At 45.3% G+C, this 19,276-nt stretch overlaps 1 protein-coding gene across 1 annotated transcript in view; it reads left to right on the forward strand.

The window, feature by feature from the left end:
* The window catches only part of LOC115073633 (corticotropin-releasing factor receptor 1-like), a 246,210-nt gene that overhangs the window by 89,839 nt on the left and 137,095 nt on the right, over positions 1 to 19,276 (forward strand). Inside the window, 5 exon segments of the mRNA XM_029572234.1 lie at positions 4,437 to 4,590; positions 6,813 to 6,873; positions 7,780 to 7,852; positions 17,386 to 17,392; positions 17,395 to 17,470. Of these exon segments, the coding sequence (XP_029428094.1) occupies positions 4,437 to 4,590; positions 6,813 to 6,873; positions 7,780 to 7,852; positions 17,386 to 17,392; positions 17,395 to 17,470 (371 nt within the window).

Below are 19,276 nucleotides of genomic sequence, written 5' to 3' on the forward strand. Positions count from 1 at the left end.
GCGTTTTGGATGCGCTATTACCCCTTACTGAATAAGGGGTAAAGCTAGCGCGTCCAAAACGCCGGCTAACAGTGCACTCCATCGGAGCGCACTGTACTGTATCGGCCTGTTAATGGGTACGTCTAGTGTACCTGAATCCTAAGGAGGACCCCAGGTGTACCTGTATCCTGCTAAACACTGAGGAGCCCTGATGTACCTGCACCCTATTGTATTTTGAGGAGCCCTCTGACACATCTAAAAAAAAAATATCTCAATTCTTTTGCATCTGTTACTTGCTGTTTCTAGGATCTGTGTCTGTGACAAATTTCTCCCAGCCAGTATGTCTGCCTAGAAATATTTTGTATGCTTGCTTCCCAGCTAAGAACCAATAGCATGAGACATTATGGTCAAACCATCTCTTCCCTTCCTGCCCGGCATGGCTTCCCTGTGCTGCAGTGTGGGATCTGAGTCAGCCCCATGCTGAGTCACGAGCACATTTTACGAATTCCTCTCAGCAGCAAGAGCTGACAGGGGCAGCGTCCAAACCAGAAACCTTGAAGCTGAGCAGCCTGGTGGAGCAAGCTGATCACAGCATCTCAGTGGATAACCTTTTGGCGCATGCTGGTTGGTTTGGATACGTCCTTTGCATGGGGATATCGGGAGTACAGTCCTAGAGGTGGCAGGCTCTGTTTCTCTGTATCCTTCCCCAAGCCCTCCAGTCCTAGAGGTAACAAGTTCTAGATCTCTGCATCCCACCCCCGAGCCCACCAGTCCTAAAGGAGACAGGCTCTGTATCCCTGTTCTATTCTCATCCACTTCCCACTCCCCTCTTGCTCCTGCGCTGTACTGATTGCAGCTCCTGACTGCACAGAATCTATAGATGCAATGATGAAATTGCTGTCCAAGGTTATTGTATTATATCAGAGGTCACCACACAAGCCTCAGAAGAGATTTTTCCAGCTCAAACAGTAAGTAAATTGGGCTTTAGGGATGAAAACTAGCTGAGAAGCCTACAGTTTAAGACAATCTGTCTCCTTCTAAGTGTAAATATCGTATGAGTCCTGCATGCTGAGGTAAGATAAGTTCCAGAGCTCATAATCCCCACACCCCAAGAGTTCTTGTGGTGCTTTTTATGTGTGTTTCATGCAAAGCATCCTCAGCATAGTCTGTCCATCTGATCAATTTTAAGCCAGTCCTAGCTCAACTGGGCAAACAGGTTTACCAGATTGAAGCAGGACGGTAAGGAAGATACCTCTGTTATCCGAAACTTGCTGGGGAGCCTAACAGGAAACCTGGGGCCAGGCAAGGAAAAGACCCTGCTAGCTAATTACTCTAGAAAGAGTCCAGATCATAATCACTTGCTTAGCATGAAATTAAGGCATCAGGAGGGAATACCTGTCAAACCAATCAGGTCAATTTTAAAAGTGCTGCTCGTGCAAAAAAGCCCACATACGCTGGTAAGTGGACTGCATGTGAGCAAAGCGGATTTTAAGCATGTACATACCTATGCATACGTTAAGAATAAGGGGGTAGAAAAGGGGGCGGAGCATGGGCATTCCGGGGCGGGGCAAAGACGTGCCCAAGTTTGTATTTTAAAAAGGCTGACATGGCGCACATCGCCTTGTTATCCGTATTACTTTACTGCTGGTCCTGATGAGAAGCAAGTCTGGGGATCTCAAGTTATAGGACTTTTAGCACAGTGTGAGAGGGGGTTTGGAGGGACCTAGCTCTTAACTGGGTGAACTGATGGAGGAACTGCTGAAGCTGAATAGTGTGGATATGTGCCCGTCATAAAATACCCTGACTTATGTGGTAGAATTGGGATTTGCAAGCCTAGGTGCATGCCCACTTAAAATTGGGCACACAGGTGTGCACAGCCTGGCACATATGTGCGTGCATGTTATCAAATGGCCACGTATCTGGGCATGCGCCGATGCATACGCGCCAAAGCGCGCCCCGTGCAGGTTGAGTAAATCTGTCCTCCTCCTATAATCTTCCAAGGACCTGGACTTTGCTCATTGGAAGGCCATACCTGCTCTATCTTGACAGAAATGGTGGCACGCGCCGATGCATACGCGCCAAAGCGCGCCCCGTGCAGGTTGAGTAATCTGTCCTCCTCCTATAATCTTCCAAGGACCTGGACTTTGCTCATTGGAAGGCCATACCTGCTCTATCTTGACAGAAATGGTGGCAGCATAGGAACTCGTAGCCTCTGAGTATAGATGGGCTCATCTGAAGAGGATGCAAAACTCTTAGGAAGAGTTCTCATACTCCCTGCATAGCCGCAAAGTCTGTGGATGCTTATTTGCACCGATTACCAAAGGAGAAGCACACGCAGAGGTTTGCACCTCCTTTTCCTGCCGGTGTTTCTTCCGACTAAAAAAAGGGGCGCACAGTTCGGAAAATCCAAAACAATGCCCAGGCAGTTCTCGTCCTCCAACCTAACCCTGCCCCAGGAACACTTCCACCACAGTATGGGTAAAAAGAGCATGGGTTATGGATCTAGGTGCACTTTTTTAACTATGTACCGGGCGGGCGACCCTCGGATGGCTGATTTATGTGGCTGAAATGCTTATTAACCATGGAAATCCCTTTGAAAAGTGCTCTCTAAATTAAACGATTTCTGCCAAGCAATGGCACAAAGCAACTTTGCCCAGATTCGATTTCTGCGGTCACTTTGTGGATAGTAAAGCAGCAGATAACAATACTGAGGTTTGCTAATAGGAGGGCACAGCTCTAGGTACTACCCAAGTGGAAATTTCCCATTCCATTCTTTTATTTAAATATATATTGCCACAGAGAGAAAGTGGCAAACTGGAGGACAGTAGACAGTCGCTCCAGGGCAAAAATGACGCCCCTGAAGTCATACAGAGACCTCCTCTTGACATTTAAGGTAATTAACAGCACAACTCTTGAGTGCCCATAAGGTGATGTGGTAGGCACAACTTGAGAGATCTTGCCAGGGCTTGGAATGAGTGAGCAGCTTCCAACAGGATTGGAGGACGAATGGACCTCTGGAAAAGGCCTTGCTCAGATGGCAACCACAGACTTGAACTCGGCGTGGCCCTGACGTGGTAAAGTTTTCAATGTCGCTTAATTACAAACACAGTGGCAGGCAGTATGGCAAAACTCCAATCCTAGGCATCTTGAATGCAGACAATAAGGAGCAATAAGTTATGACCTGGGCTGTATAAATGCTACCAAAGATTCTCATATGCCAAAGTTCTCCTTAAATCCTGACCACGATCTGAAGCCTTACATGTTTTGCACAATACGTGTCAGTGACTTTTTTTGGGTCCTTGACAAGTAAGTCAGTCATCAGCAAAGGAAGTCTTTTTTATTCTCTGTTACTCGTATTGATCTGTGTGACCTCTTTAAAATCTTTCCGTCGAATCAGTAGGGATAAATAGCAAAGAGCCTACTTCCCCTACAGTGGAGAAGTGCTTCAGAGCTTAGGTTGAATGTCAACAGCACTCAACCTTCAGTGAAATAGCTTGTCATGTCAAGATGTCACCGTGGAAGTCGAAAGCCATTCAAAACTCAAAAGCACGTAGTGTCTGGCGGCAACATCAGCCACTTTTTCTGGCAACCAGACTGACCACCATGGCCTCTCCATCATTGCTGCCAACATATACCTGATGTTGAGTACAGAGTACCCATGCAGACCCCCTGTCTGATCATTATGGGTGAGAGGAGGACGTAAATCCAGGATCCTTTCAGATAATATTTTTTTTAACAAAAACTTAACATCCAAATTTGCTGAGGACAGGGTCTGTATAACCTTGATGATTCAGGGTCTCTGCCTTTCTTGTAAAATCAATTATCTTAAAGCGAAACAGGAACGGAATGAAAAAGCAAACCTTAAAAAAATAAAATCACACATCCTTAGCATAGTGGAAGCCTCTTGACTTTGGATCATATCCATTCAATCTGGCTGCCTTGTTCAGTGTAAGCTCCTTCACATCATCTTCTCGCTCAAGACTTGGTTTTTCCACTTCTCTCAAAAGTCCTTATCTCTCCCATACTAATAATAGATTGTGGCTTTGTGTAAAGTGTTTTCAATAACATCTTCAAGACTAAAAAAAAATAAATAAAAGTAATTCAGACAATTTGTGTTTTGCCTCTTTCATCCTTGACTGCAGCAATGGATGGAATTGGGAGCCATGAAATCCGCTGGCGGCTAAATCAGTACTTCCCTTGCTTTGCTGCTGTGTGGATGGAAGCTGCGTTTTGCAAAAGCAGCATAGGCGAATACATTTTATACAAAGCAGAATTATTTGACCTTTCTAATGACTGTCTATAATTTGGTTGGGCAATCCAAGCCCTTTATGCCTTAAAAAATATCTCCTGCCAAATTGGATTAATTTGCATGGTGCTCTCTCTTGTCTTTTTTGGTGTCCATTTCCTTCCCTTAACCTTTGTGACCTCCTTTCTCCTCCTCCTACCCTTTCCCCTAGATCTGGTGCCGGCTGGTGACCGCAGCGTACAATTACTTCTATGTCACCAACTTCTTTTGGATGTTTGGTGAGGGCTGTTACCTGCACACGGCCATCGTCCTGACGTACTCCACAGACAAGCTCCGGAAGTGGATGTTTATCTGCATTGGATGGTGTAAGTCCTGGGGTGATGCAGAGCCAGCGGTCAGGGGAACCAGAAAGCATTGCTTTTTTGTAATTATTTAGCATTATACATTTGGGATCTGGAGCATGATTTCCAAATTTGAACACAACTTACTTTTAATTTAAAAATGAACTGTGTATAGTTAAAGTACCACGGTGGTAGCTGAGAGCAGGATACCCCCTCTCCTAGGAGCTACGGCCAGTGCTGCTCCTTGGTTAGCCAGTAGACGTCACCATGAGCAGGACCAGAAACCTCAGCTGGTACTAGAACCCAAGTCTCCTAACCTCTACCGCACTCCCAGCCTACAGAACTGAACCCATATCTCCTAATCTCTGCAGTACTCTCAGTCTGAGAAACAGGAGCCTGAGCTGAGAATGGGAAGAGCAAAGATTAGCATTCAAAATATACAAAAAAAAAAAAAAAAGCAAGGAGGTGAGGCAAAGCTATCAAGACAAATTAAAGGAGGTAGGGAAGACAGTTAGACAAGTAAAGGTCCAAATGGAGAAGAAAAGTGCCCACTCAATAAAAGCAAGAGATAAACCGAGTCTGAATTTAGATATATTAGAGAACGGGAATAGATAACATAAAGGGAAAAAGTAGGATTACATAGAGGAAGACTGGCAAAATGCAGATATCTTAAATAAGTTCTTTGCTTAGTATTTACAGAAATAGGAGACGGCAATAGACATAAGGCAGGAATGTGCATTAATAATGTGAAATGATTACAAACCAATTTACAGAGGAAGAGGTATTGGAAATACAATATATGCACAAATGGCTGGTCATAACCAAGAGACCCGACGCTGTGCACCTTAGGACACGTGAAAGAGCTCAGGAACGCCCTGAACCGGGGCCCCTTACAGCTTCTGTTCAACTTGTCCTTAAAGATGGGAGCGGGAGAACACAGGTCCTGCCACACAATAGCGGGAACAAGAAGGAGAGGGGTCACTCTAGCCTACTGCAGTAGTGGGCAAACCTATGGAAACAATACTAAAGAAAAAGATAGTGTTAACACCCTGAAACAAGGAGATTACAAGACACCAAACACATGGATTCACCAAGGGAAGCGTCTTTGGACAACTTGATTGAGTTCCTTAACGTGGTGACAAAAGTAGTGGATGTTAGATGTTGCCTCTGTAGATTTCAGTAAGAGTTTTACATATAGAAGTCTGCTAAAGAAGCTGGATTGTATGGGTGAAGGACAGAAAGTTGAAAACTGGATGAAGAATTTGGTTAAGCCATGGAGCGCTCAGGTTGATGGTCAATGAAGTCACTGAGGGAAGTTAAACTGACCCAGGGCTCGATGTTAGGACTGGTTCTTTTCAATATCTTTATTAGCCATGTTGCCAGAAATAAACTTGAGGAAAAAGTATGGTGGTTTGTTTGCAGATGATTAAAAAATCTGTAAGAGCGGGCACACTGGAAGGGGTGGAAAAAATGAGAAACCGGACGAATGATCGAGGGTTTGGAAAATGAGCTTCAGTGCTTTAAAAAAAAAAAGTTACAATCATACATTTGGGATGCAAAAATCCCACAAGCTACATATCATTAGAAAGACAAGAACCAGAAACTGTTCAACAAGAAATACATCTATCCAATCAATATAATAAGCAACTGGGAACGCTTTGCATAAATAAAAGGCATCGACAGGAAAAAGGAAGTAATATGGCTCTCTGACTTTAATCCCATGGTCTTCTTCCCCTCTGCAGCTTGGGAACAAGAAATACCACCTCTGCTGCTCCTCTAGGATTGCTCTGGCCCTCTCTATCTACCCCACATGTGTCTCCACTCACCCTGCTCTGAGACTCTATCCCCAAATCCCCCATTGGTCTACCTTCCCCCACAGCTTTCTGGGAGTTGTAGTATTAATGCTACGTCTGCTTGCTATGGGGGCTTCCAGCATTACTAACCTAGCTGCTCTCACCTGGGGCTGGAACCCTTTAGTATCCTGTGGCCATCATCATCGGGAGACTGGGACAAGGGACCAGCCTAATCATAGTACTCCAAGGTGATTAATGTGTATTTCTTTCTAGGTACTATTAACTAGTGAATCTAGGATGTGCCTGGTTAACTTGTCACTCGCAGAAGGGTATTATACATGATGCCCTTAGGCTGGGCGCCAACCTGGACACATTTTGATATCTGTGGTTGTGTTGTTAATGTGTTGTTAACGTGTTTACTAGCAATGTCCCTGTCTGCCCTTCATGTTACAGGCATCCCGTTCCCAATCATCCTCGCCTGGGCCATCGGCAAGCTTTACTACGATAACGAAAAGTATGTTCCCCTGCATCCAGTTTCTCTGCCATCTGCGCATTGCACTCCTTATAAGCAGAAATAGCTTTGTTTTTGTGAGCCTTTAATCTATAACCGCAATCCAGAGTTATATGTGGTATGGCAATGATGCCTTAAACCGATTTGAAAACTGTTACTAATTACTATGTCGTTGTCATGCCACATTTAACTCTGTATCTCGATTGTGATTTTGAATAAAAAGGTAACAGGGAGATTTAACATTTTTTTGTCCCTAATGGTGGTGGGTGGTGGCTCGTGGCTGGGCGATAATCCCCTCATATTGTACAGGTTCTTAACCTCAGCCAAAAGGCCAAAAAGGGACTGTCCTGACCTCCTAGCTCAGATCTTAGTTAAAAGACTCAGTAGACAACAAATGCCCCAAAGTCTGTGAAACCCTGTGGCATTATGTATCTTCCAATTTGGACTTTACAGTAAGGAATGAATACAATCCATTCTTTCTTGATTTTGGTGGGTTTAACCATAACTTCCTGAGATGACTAGCACTCGTCCTCAAGGACCCACAAAGAGTTATGCATTTCAAGATCTCCTCAATCAATATTCATGAGATGGATTTGTATAACTTTGGTCCAAGAGCCTGGTTAATGTGCATATTTTGGTTATCCTGAAAACCTGACTTCTTTGTAGCTCGCAGTGTTGGCCTTCGTTGTAGAAAAGAGAGAATGTATTTCCATGTTCTGGGTTAAACTAACTTTGCATGTTCTCTTGCATGAACATTTTCCTCACATAGCATCTCACAGAATAGCATAGCTAGCCCTACCCGGCTAGTTCTAGGCCTGGCTACTGCTGTTGGCCACATCCCTTCCCATTGGACAGTTTGGCTCTTGCATCCACTGCTGGCTCTGAGTAATATCTTGTTCTTTACTGCAGATGCTGGTTTGGCAAAAAAGCTGGAGTTTATACGGATTTCATCTACCAAGGACCAGTCATTCTTGTGCTGCTGGTAAGGACAAAAGTTTCATGTTTTCTTATTGTTCTTCTACCCAAGTCCTGCTTCCAGCATTGCTTAGGAGGCAGAGTCACCAGGGGCCAATGCTAGCATAAAGGCAGAAGATGAGGTCTCTAGTGTCAATGTCAGATTTGGTGCAATGGTTCTTTAAGGGACAAAAGCCCCATTGTGGAAGACGTGGAGTCACTAGGGGCCAATAACAACAATGGTGCAATCTCTTGCCCCTCACTTGAGTATCTCACCCATCACCATAGTTTTTTCACTTTTTGTCAGAGCAAAAGAGCTTAAGCCAGACTTGAACCAGCAGACTGCTGAGGGGCTGGAGACATCCTAGTGAGCTACCAAGTGGTCAGAGATTACTGAAGGGGTTATCTGCCTCCTGGAGCTCAGACAGGCCACTCTCTCTCTGCAGCAATGGGATTGGTCAGAGATCTAGTAAATGGGATCTCTGGGAGTGTTCCAGTTCTCTTTCCAGCCTGAGGTCTATAGCGAGGAGACCCCGTGAAGTTTCAAATCAGAAACCTTTGTTAATACTGTGAAATCCTGAACTTGAATGTGAATAGTTAAACCTGCAGTAGGTAAGCCAGGTCCTGTTGTATGTGAGATTAATAAATACCAATTCTGGAACCATGGATGCAAGTGTGTGGCTATATTTGCATGGCACTTCTTGCTGTGATCTCACTCCTTATACAGAACGGGATGTTATTTACTGATTTTAGTTAAACATAAATAGAGAGAGCTAGAGAGGATGGAAGATATTCCTCCCTGGCATGAAGATAATTGTGTTAAGGCTGAGAATGGGGCAGAAAATGAGGAGGCTGGATGTAGCTAAATGTCCAAGCCATGAAAATGATTTCCAAATGGTTCTACTTCTCATCCTTCAGTTCCGGGGGAAGATTATGGCTGTGATTTTATATGTAACCTGCAAGGCTAATTTAGCACAACACGAAGCAGACAGGGGCAGGGATAGTATCTCTGTACTTTGAAAAAAATCTAGGGAAACCAAATCAGACAGTAGATACTCCCTCACTATACACTGTATCATGCCTCCAGCTGCATCATGTCTCTAACCCCATGCTAGGGCACTGAGTCAGCACTGTCTGAGAGGGAAGGGTCTCCCCTATAATCCCCTGCGGGGACACCGAGTCAGCGCTGGCTGAGATGGAAGGGTCTCCCCTGTAATCCCCTGCGGGGACACCGAGTCAGCGCTGGCTGAGAGGGAAGGGTCTCCCCTGTAATCCCCTGCGGGGACACCGAGTCAGCGCTGGCTGAGAGGGAAGGGTCTTCCCTGTAATCCCCTGCGGGGACACCGAGTCAGCGCTGGCTGAGATGGAAGGGTCTCCCCTGTAATCCCCTGCGGGGACACCGAGTCAGCACCGGCTGAGAGGGAAGGGTCTTCCCTGTAATCCCCTGCGGGGACAACCGAGTCAGCGCTGGCTGAGAGGGAAGGGTCCTCCCGTATAATCCCCTGCGAGGACACTGAGTCAGCGCTGGCTGAGATGGAAGGGTCTCAGCTGAGAGGGATAGGGTCTCCCCTGTAATCCCCTGCGGGGGACACTGAATCAGCGCTGGCTGAGAGGGAAGGGTCTCCCCTATAATCCCCTGCTGGGACATTGCGACAGCGCTGGATTTTAAAACATGTTGGGAAACACTGAAGAATTTTGTTTGGGGTAGATTTTTTTTTGGGGGGGTGATGTTTTTTTTTTAATTATTTCATTTTGTTATGCATTTTTAATATGCACTACTATCAACAGCATGCACAAAGGGCCTACCTTATTCAGTTTCCTTAGACTGCATACCCAATTCAATTGGGGCAGGAATGACCCTAGTTACTTCTGCCGTGCTGGCTTCACTGTCTGGGTAAGTCTGGTCACAGCACTTGTTTATCCTAAAGTTAGCTGGATAATTTTATTTGGTAGCTATACCTGGGTATATTAAGCGGAAGACTTATCCAGATAAATGCTCTGAATATCTGGCTATAGTTACCCATGCAGCTTTCCAGCTCACCGGCCCTCTGCACAACCCCAGTGAACAACAGAGGCTGGACCTCCACATTAATTTATTTATTTATTTATTTAAGGTTTTTATATACCGGCAATCATGAGCACATATCTTGCTGGTTTACATGAAACGGGAGTGCATTAAATACATCAACTAGAACTGTGGTGATCGAAGGAGCAGTTACAAATAACAAGGATAGCAGAACTTGGATAAGAAGGAAGAGATAGGAAAGAATAAACGGTTGAACGGTATACAAATAAATTAAATGCTATGTAAAAATGGCATGATTAATGGCTGAATATTTGAAGTCCTTGGTTTGTATCTATGACGTGATATTAGATTGTGTCTGGGAAAGCTTGCTTGAATAACCAAGTCTTAAGTCCTTTCCTGAAAGTTAAGAGGCAAGGTTCCAGTCTGAGATCTGTGGGAATGGAATTAAGATCTGTTGGGTACTTCTTCCAGTGACCTTGATTGGCCGCGCTCAGAGACAAGATGCTGGGCTCAATGGACCATTGTTCTGACCTAGTATATTCTTATACAGAGGAATAAGTGCCCCATGTTAGGGTACTGGGTCAGTCCTGGCACAGATGAGTGTCCCCTAGTGAGTCATCCACATCACTTTCTACTGCCCTCTTTTTTCTGCCCTGATACTTAAAGGTTTGCTGAATATCCAGGTAACTCTATCCAAACACGTTTTGTGTGGGTAGATTTAGGACAGGCATATGTGCCTGAATCTCATTCAAAGCCCCTCCTGACCCAGCCCAGTAATTTGTGTGGTAGCCATTCTACATGCCCAGATTCAGCCAAGTGAAGGGGAGACGTTTTGGATTGCTAAGATTTACCCTTTTAGGCTAGCCAGGTAAATCTTTTGAATATTGATCCCTTGATCTTGATGTCCTCCCTTCCAGGAACTAACCGGGCCTGTTGGCCTTCAGGGGATCTCACAAGATCTGAGCCCTCTGTGGTGTGGCTACAGGCTGTGAGTACATGAAAGTTGGATACACCTTATGAAGAACTTACTTCAGGAATCAAATAAAAAGCATGGCTCTTCTGTCAGGCATTTAGATGCTGATGCTCAGCCGCATAGCAGCTGAATAAGTTAGGCTGGATAAACCTTTTTTGAGATCCTTTTTTTGAGATAGCAGCGCGGCCATGCGGCTGAATTACTCAGCTTTCTAATAGCAAGATCACTTATCGGGCTAACTGTACACCAGCCCACTAACGGTCTAACTTATTTGGTTAACTTAGCCGGATAAAGCTAAACATCAGCAGTTTATCCGACTAAGTTAGCTGGACAAATAGCTCTGCCCCAGAAGGTCCCCATCCTGCCCCTCATTTACTGGATAATTTTTTGACCGTTGAAAGTTATCTGGCTATAAGTGGTGGCTGCTGACCACAGCTGAATTCTGAAATGGCAGCACTTAGCCAATAAGTTTGAACTTATCTAAGGGGTGGTGAATATTGACCTCCATATGCCCAACCCAGAACTCAAAGATGTTAAACTGGTATCACCTCAAAATGTCTTAAACTTGCTGCTACAAAAATTTTGCTATGGTGGTTTTTTTTTTTGTTTTTTGAGTGAGTGTCAGGTATTTTCCTGTGTTGTTCGTAAAGCTCCATCAGTGACTGTTCATCAGTGGAAAGTTAATTCTAAGGTTCACTTTTTTTTATTGACAGGTTGTAATGTGATTTTTGCTGCTATTCTAATTTGTTATTGTGTAGCCTGAAATGACCTCTCTGTGCTGGGGTGAATTTCATATCCAAAAAGACGGGTTATAAATAAATACAAATACTGTGGGAAGACAAGCCTGCTGTTTCCGCTCATTACTGAGGAATTCTGGGATTTTCTCAAAATAGAAAGCAAACCAGAGAAGAGCACGCAGGACCGTGGCGCTTGTTGGTTCCAACCTGGGGCTGGTTTGGGTTTTTCTCCCTCCTCTCTCCAACCCCGTCCCTAGCCCTGACATGTGCCAGCCTGCATCCGGCTCTCCTCCATACTCAAGCCCTAGCCTCCCTCTCCATAGAGGTTCCCCCTACTGGTCCAGAGTGAGCCAAGCTAATTGGTTGATCCGTGCTCTCGAATGCTCTTGGTCTCCAGAAAGCCATCTGAAATGGTGCCGGCTTCTGTCTGCTTCTGACACGATCTCATTAATACCAGCAGCGGGCATTAAGTGGGCAGGAAATCTGTGTAACAGTAGGCTGTTTCTTTGATTGACTTTTAAAGGACATTCTGTCTGGTGTCTCATCCATAAACCAGCAGGTCTACCAAAGATAAACTTACCTGTTTCTTAGCACCAGTGCATGCTCTCTGTTTCTTATTCGTAGTACTCTTCTATAGCCTTACTCAGTCTAATTTCTTATATGTTCATGAAATTTAAGCTGTGTGCCATCGGAGGCTACACCCCTTGGTTTTAAAAAGTCTCTTTTAGCTGTGTGTGCTGCATTCATGCTTCACGTATATCACTTTGATGAAGATTCACTCTTCACCTATCTGTGCTATAGTCATACATTACATAAGATTTACCATACTGGGTCAGACCAAAGGTCCATCAAGCCCAGTATCCTGTCTCAGCAGTGGTCAATCCAGAGCACAAGTACCTGGCAGGATCCCAAAAGGTAGATCGATTCCATGCTGCTTATCCCAGGAATAAGCAATGGATTTCCCCAAGTCCACCTTAATAATGGACCTTTCCTCCAGGAACTTGTCCAAACTTTTTTTTAAACCCACCTACACTAACATCTTTCACCACATCCTCTGGAAACGAATTCCAAAGTTCAATTATGGGTTGAGTAAAAAAAAATATTTCCTCCTATTTGTCTTAAATGTATTACCTAGTAACTTATTGCATGTCCCTTAGTCTTTGTACTATTTGAAAGCGTAAACAACTGATTTGCATTCACCCGTTCCACTGCACTCATTATTTTATAGATATCTAAAATATCCCCCCTCAGCCATCCTTACTACTCCAAACGGAACAGCCCTAACCTTTTTAGCCTTTCCTCATAGGGGAGTCATTTGATCCCCTTTATCATTTTGGTCGCCCTTCTCTGTACTTTTTTCTAATCTGCTGTATCTTTTTGAGATGTGGTGACCAGAACTGCACACAATACTCAAGATGAGGTTGCACCATGGAGTGAAACTGAGGCAGAGGCAGGCTAAGGGGGGGGGAGGGGGGAGGGGGCGATCCACTCCGGGTTGCAGCAGGGAGAGGGGTGTCATTGCTGCTGGCAGGGAGGTCCTGCGGCAGTGCAGAACAGTGATGTGGTGGGGGAAAACCCCGCCAGCAAAAGCAAGGAGCTGCAGTGGCAGAGGCCAGCGGTACCACTGGCATTTCCTGGAGCCGGCGCAGCAGTGCTCTGGGAGCTAACGGCAGAAGGAAAGGCCCAGCATTGCCGCCGGTGGCCGAAGAAGGGAGAGACTGGCCCTGTGAGAGTCAGGTGCCAGTGTATGAGGGTGTGTGCAGGGGGCGGATTGGTCTATCGGGGGATCGGGCATCCCCCGTGGGCCGGTCGCTCCAGTCACATGGTCTGCCGAGCGCAGCTGTGACAGAGCCGCACTTGGCAGACCACGTGGTATCTCCTGGGCCGGCCTGGGCGGCGAATCCCCGGGCCGGTCTTCATCGGGAATCAGCCACTGGGTGTTTGTGTGTGTATGAGGGTGGGTGTGTGTGTGTGTGTGTGTGTGTGTGTGGCTGTATATGGGTGTGTGGGTGCCTATGGGTGTGTATGTGTGACAGAGCGCCTGTGTGTGTGAGGGTGATGGTGGATGAGATGAGAGAGGAAGCGTTTGTGTGTGTGAGCGGTGGTGAGAGGAATCATGTGTGAGAGATAAAGAGGAATCGTGTATTTGTGAGAGAGAGATGGAGGAAATGTGTGGTGTCTGTCTCTTTCACACACACAGACACACACACACACATACACATTCAAGCTCCCTCTGTCTCTCACCAAGCGTGTATGTGTGTGAGAGACAGAGGGGAGCATATTTTGTTTGTGTCTCTTTGTGTGTGTGTACCCCCAGTTCACAACAATCTCAGGGTAACAGGTATGGAGAGTGGAGGAATTTTAAATTACTGGGTGTTATTCGATATCTGCTGTTTTGAAATATTTTATCAATGTGTAGGACATTTTTTTAAATTTGTACAGAAGCTTCTAATTATTGAATATTATTCTATTCATCAGCTGTTTTGAAATGTATATTTTTAGTATGGTTTTACCATTCTGATTGATTTACATATTTCTTGATTGTATGTTTTGAGGAGTAGTGATTTTCTGCTCTCCATTGTTGTACTGCATACAGAATCTGGCTTGTGGTTTCCAGTTCAGTTTTTGACTGCTTGTGTGCGTGTGAGAGAGAGAGAGATAGAGGAAGCATGTGTGTATTGGTGTGTGTGTGTGTGTGTGTTAGCGTGTGAGAGACATTGAGGAAGCTTGTGTGTGTGAGAAAGAAAGATATAGAGGAAGCATGTCTCTGTGTGAGAGAGACAAAGAGAAAGTGTGTGTGAGAGAGGTACAGAGAAAGTGCGTGTGTGTGTCTCACAAATACACATGCTCCCTCTGTCTCTCACCAAGCATGTATGTGTGTACGAGAGAGAGGGAGAATATTGATTGTGTGTGTGTACATGCGTGCAACTATCTTAGGATGACAGATATGGAGAAAGGTAGATTTTTAAAATCCTTATTAGCTTTAATTATTGGGTGTTATTTGATGTGTCTGCTGTTTGAAATATTTTATTGATGTTTAGGAAATTTTAAAATGATATATTGGGGGGGGGGGGTGCCAGGTGCCAAATACTCTAGGTACACCTCTGTACAGAGACATTATGATATTCTCTGTTTTATTCTCCATACCTTTCCTAATGATTTCTAGAATTCTGTTTGCTTCCTTGGTCACCACCACACACTGAGTAGAAGATTTCAACAATCAATGAAGATGCCTAGATCCTTTTCTGAAATGCTGACTCCTAATGTGGAGCTTTGTGTGGTGTAGCCTTCATTTGGGTTGCTGTTCCCTTCATGCATCACTTTGCACTTCATATTAAATGCCATCTGCATGCCCAGTCTCCCAGTTTTGCAAGGTCCTCTTGCAATTTCTAATTTGCGTCCTCTGCAAATGTAATCACCTCACTTGCTGTCCCCATTTCCAGGCCATTTATAAATATGTTAAAAAGCAGTGATCCCAGGACAGATCCCTGGGGCCCTCCACTGGTTACATTTCTCCATTGAGAACATTTCAGTTTCGCCCTCCTCTCAATTACCATGTGACCCCCGTACATGGGAGCTGCTCCGAGGATCAGCACATCAGATTCACTTCTATTCATAATGGCGAGAGCAGCTTAGGAAAAGGAGTTTTTCCAAAGAATGCAAAATGCATTCATCAGAAAAAGGAAATCAAATTTGAAAAAAGAGAAAACTGGTTTCGCTGCAGACTACGATTCCTTTTATTGGATCAACAGAAGAATTATTCGGAGAACTCGTGCACAAGCGTCTCGAGATGTCATGAGAAGTGGGGGGGGGTTTATCTGCTCCCAAAAGTTGTTCTGGATGATGATGATGATGATGATTTTTACTTTGGTCCGTTGAAAAGTTTCACAGCCTACAAAGAATTCAAACTGTCTCCCACAGAATAAAGTCCTCTGGGGCTTGTTTCCCCCGGCAGACTTTGCAGCCGTTTCCCAAAAGGAGAGAGATCGCACGAGTGTGCGCTTGCACTTTGAAATGTTCCAGGGCTACCAGGCCCCCACGACCATTTGCACCTCTGTTTCACGGGGATCATTTCTCTCATGGACAGTAAGGCCTGTAGGCTTGAAAATGCAGTTTGGTGTTGTTTGCCTTCTCTCTCATCCTAAACTCTCTGGGCCAAACACACCTCTGGGAGTGTTTCTTCCTAAGGCGGTAATATATATATCCACACGTTCTGGGACTTTTACCATATTGAGGAAGGGAAGTTTTCACGTATGCCAGTCGCATGGGTAAATTGACATTTATCTGTATAAATGGTTTTCAGCTTTTTTTCTTGTCTGGTTTTTCTCCCTGTGATTCCTGAGGTGGAATCGGTGTCATCGGTTTCCCTAGGAAGGAGGAGAGGGGTTCCCTGGGTAGCCCGTTGGGCTGTCCCAGGACATGAGGTCAAGACTCAACTCCACCACGGACCCTGGACTTCTGGGTGACCTTAGGACAGGTCACTTTATCTTCCTGTATTTCACTTGCAATCCTAGCTCTGAGGGACCTTGGGCTGGTCATCTTGGCTCCTGTGCCTCTAGACTCAGCTGAAAACCAGGATGTTTGTCTTCATCTGAACCAGGGATTCAAATGCCTACTCACTAAATCTGCTATCATGAGTCTGCATAGATCAGGATTGACTCTGCTGGGATCCTTTGCTTCCCCTGACTGCAGCCATTAGAGATGTGCATTCATTTGAAACGAAAGTTGAAAGTGTGACAAATGAGCTTGTTTTGGTTTTGTTTCAAATGAACCAAAATTTAGTGCTCACTATTAGCAAATGGTGCGAGCTGTTAGGGGGCACTGTTTGCTAATAACATGCTCATTTCCCAAAAATTAAAAATGAGTAAACATTCTCTGAAAAATGAAAACAAAAGAAAATGAGTGTGCACATCCCTAGCAAGCAACCCCCAGGTACATCCAGGCAGCTACTGCTAGCTACCACTGCTTCTTTCTATAGACATTCTCACCATTGCACAGATACACATAAGAGACAGTCCATGCTCCAGGGAGCTTACGACCTACTCAGGACAAAAGGACAAGACAAAGAAAAGACCAGAAAATTGTATGTATTAGAGAAAGGAAACATAGTTGAAATGAAGGCGGCTTTGGTCAGGGGAAATGTAAAGGTGTGCTGCTGACTGAGCCTGTCTGTCTATCTGTCTGCCTCCCTGCGTGTGCTGCACTTCAGGATGCTCCTGTGGACTCTCATTTCACAGCCCTCGCCCAACGCAGGGGCATTTGCCGCCATTTCCAGTCAATTATCGGATGGCCAGAAAAGAAGCCTAGGGAGCCACTAATGAGGAGCAGAAAAGCAAGGGAGTCTGTTTTAAATCTGACAAGGAGAGATGAGAGCATGATGTTAGTATCCGGATGCACACAGAGATTTGTCATTATGAAATTTTCTCTGAAGAGTTCAGTCAAAAGAAGAAATTGTCCATTTCTCTTTTTTCTTTGCTCTCTCCTGATTCCTTCCCATCCAGCTCTCATTGGGAAGCCATCCCAGTGTAGCCTCTCTCCTTCCCGCTTCCCATCCTTCTCTTATCAGGGCACTGTCATGCATTGGCCTTTCTCTCTACTCCTTAGCTTCGAGAGACAGCCTTGCCAGTCAGGGGTTACCGAGTAGTTATTCACTTCCAGTCCTCTCCCAGAGCAGAGGAATGGAAGATTAGAGAATGTGATTAGAACAATTGTTTTTTAATTAATCAAGAATAAGGCACAGATGGGAGAGTGCTCGCTTGGTGTATCCAGGAAGGTCCTCTTATTACAAAAATTAACAAATTCCTTGTTTTTGCTCTGGGTTTCAGATCAACTTCATTTTTTATTTAACATCGTAAGAATCCTGATGACAAAGCTCCGGGCCTCCACCACTTCTGAAACAATTCAGTACAGGTATTTGAACGGAGAGGGCTCATGGGTCGGATTAGACTGCTGGGGATCCTGTTACCTGAGGAGCAGGGTGTGAAGGGGGAGCTGGGGAGGGGGAGGGGGTGTCAGGAATCAGTGCAGAGAGGTAAGGATCCAGAAGTCCTAGATCCATCCCTCTATCCTATCATTCACTATGTGACGTTCAGCATGTTGCTTAACCTCTACGTGATTGGGAAATCTAACATACACTGACTGCGTGACAGGAAAAGGAAAGGAAGGGGGGAGGGTACACTCTGCAGTAACATCACAAAATATTTTTTCACAGATAGGGTAATGGAGGCATGGGATGGCTTCCCTGGGAAATGGCGAATGCAGAGAGCCTGGGAGAGGCGCAGAGGATCCCTAGTTGAAGGGAAGTGAAGGGGAAAGTGGCGATCACGTAGGGTCCCCAGTAATAACCCAAGAAGAGCAAATGTGCCTTGTGTTATTAATGTTTCTGGAGTGCTGGGACAACTCCAGTAATTGTTACTGAGCCTACAGCCCATAGCCCACCCATCCTCCTGACCAGGATCTTATGCACTGGAGACGGTTCTGCGTTATCCAGTTAATAAAATCCCAGCTATGGGTGGTCAGTCTTGTGTTCATTCTGCTCAGTCTATCCCAACCCATTCTGCTTTTCTTTTTGACCTTGCAGTTTCTTCCTGCTCTTTGGGCCTTCAGCTCAATCAGAACCCCCTTCCCCCATCCCCAATATACTTAGTATTGTCATTAGATAGTGCTCGGAAACCAGGGTTCCCTTTGGAAGCTTGCAATCGTGTGTGTGTGGTGGGATGGGTGTCCAAAGTCCAGCCACTAGGTTTCTCCCCTCCCAATACCCAACTTGGGCACTGACTGGCGACCTTCTGCATGGTAATGGGCCAAGGGACCATGATGTTTCGTTACCCTTACCCGCCCCCATGCTTATCCAGTCTGCTGTGAGATATGGTCAGTGGCGCTGCCTAAATCCAGAAGGGCAGGAGCTTCCCTCCACGGGAACAGTAATGCTTTTCTTGCTTAAAACCTTCCCTTTCATGACTTCACTATAGAGCGTCCACTCTCCATGCTTAGGCGCTAGGGATGTGCACAGAATAATTGTCATCGTGTTTCAATTCCTGGTTTCCTTTCTGTTATTTTTATATTTTGTTTTTAATGTGATGTTTATTTCAAATGTTTTAATTGAAATGAAGAACTAGGGGAAAGGGGGAGGGGCCAGTTCCCCCTCCCCCCTCCCACTCAGCGAAACTCTCCTCCTCCCAGCTTCGCCACAATAACAAAGTTGACCCTCCCATATTCGTCTTGCCACATGCATAAGGTCGTGGAAGTAGGAATGGGGCAGGAGCAATCCCCAGTGGCTCCTACCCCACAGGGTCCCTGAGGCCGGCGCCATTTTTAAAACAAGACTCCGTGGGGCAGGGGCTACTAGGAGATCGCTCCTGCTGTATTTCTACTTTTACAACCCCATGGATGGGGTTAGATAGGGAGGATGGGGGGTGAGGAAGACCTGGGTGAGGGGTGGGTGTTCATTGTATTATTGCAGTGGTACTGGCGGAGGGGAGGGGCTGCATTTCAAAACAAAAAGGAAAACCCAGCAGATTTCATTAGGTTTTTCGTGTCATTTTGTTTTGAAACGACACATAATGAAATAATGTTGCATTATGTTTTTTTCATATCGCTTCAAAACGAATGCACACCTCTGTTAGAGAACTGTAAGTGCGCAGCCTGAAGATCCTGGGCCCTTACCAGGATTTAGCTGCCATTGTCCTGTCACTTCTCACTCTATTCCTCTCCAAG

This window comes from Rhinatrema bivittatum, chromosome 12, assembly GCF_901001135.1.
Source record: "Rhinatrema bivittatum chromosome 12, aRhiBiv1.1, whole genome shotgun sequence".
Lineage (NCBI taxonomy): Eukaryota > Metazoa > Chordata > Amphibia > Gymnophiona > Rhinatrematidae > Rhinatrema > Rhinatrema bivittatum.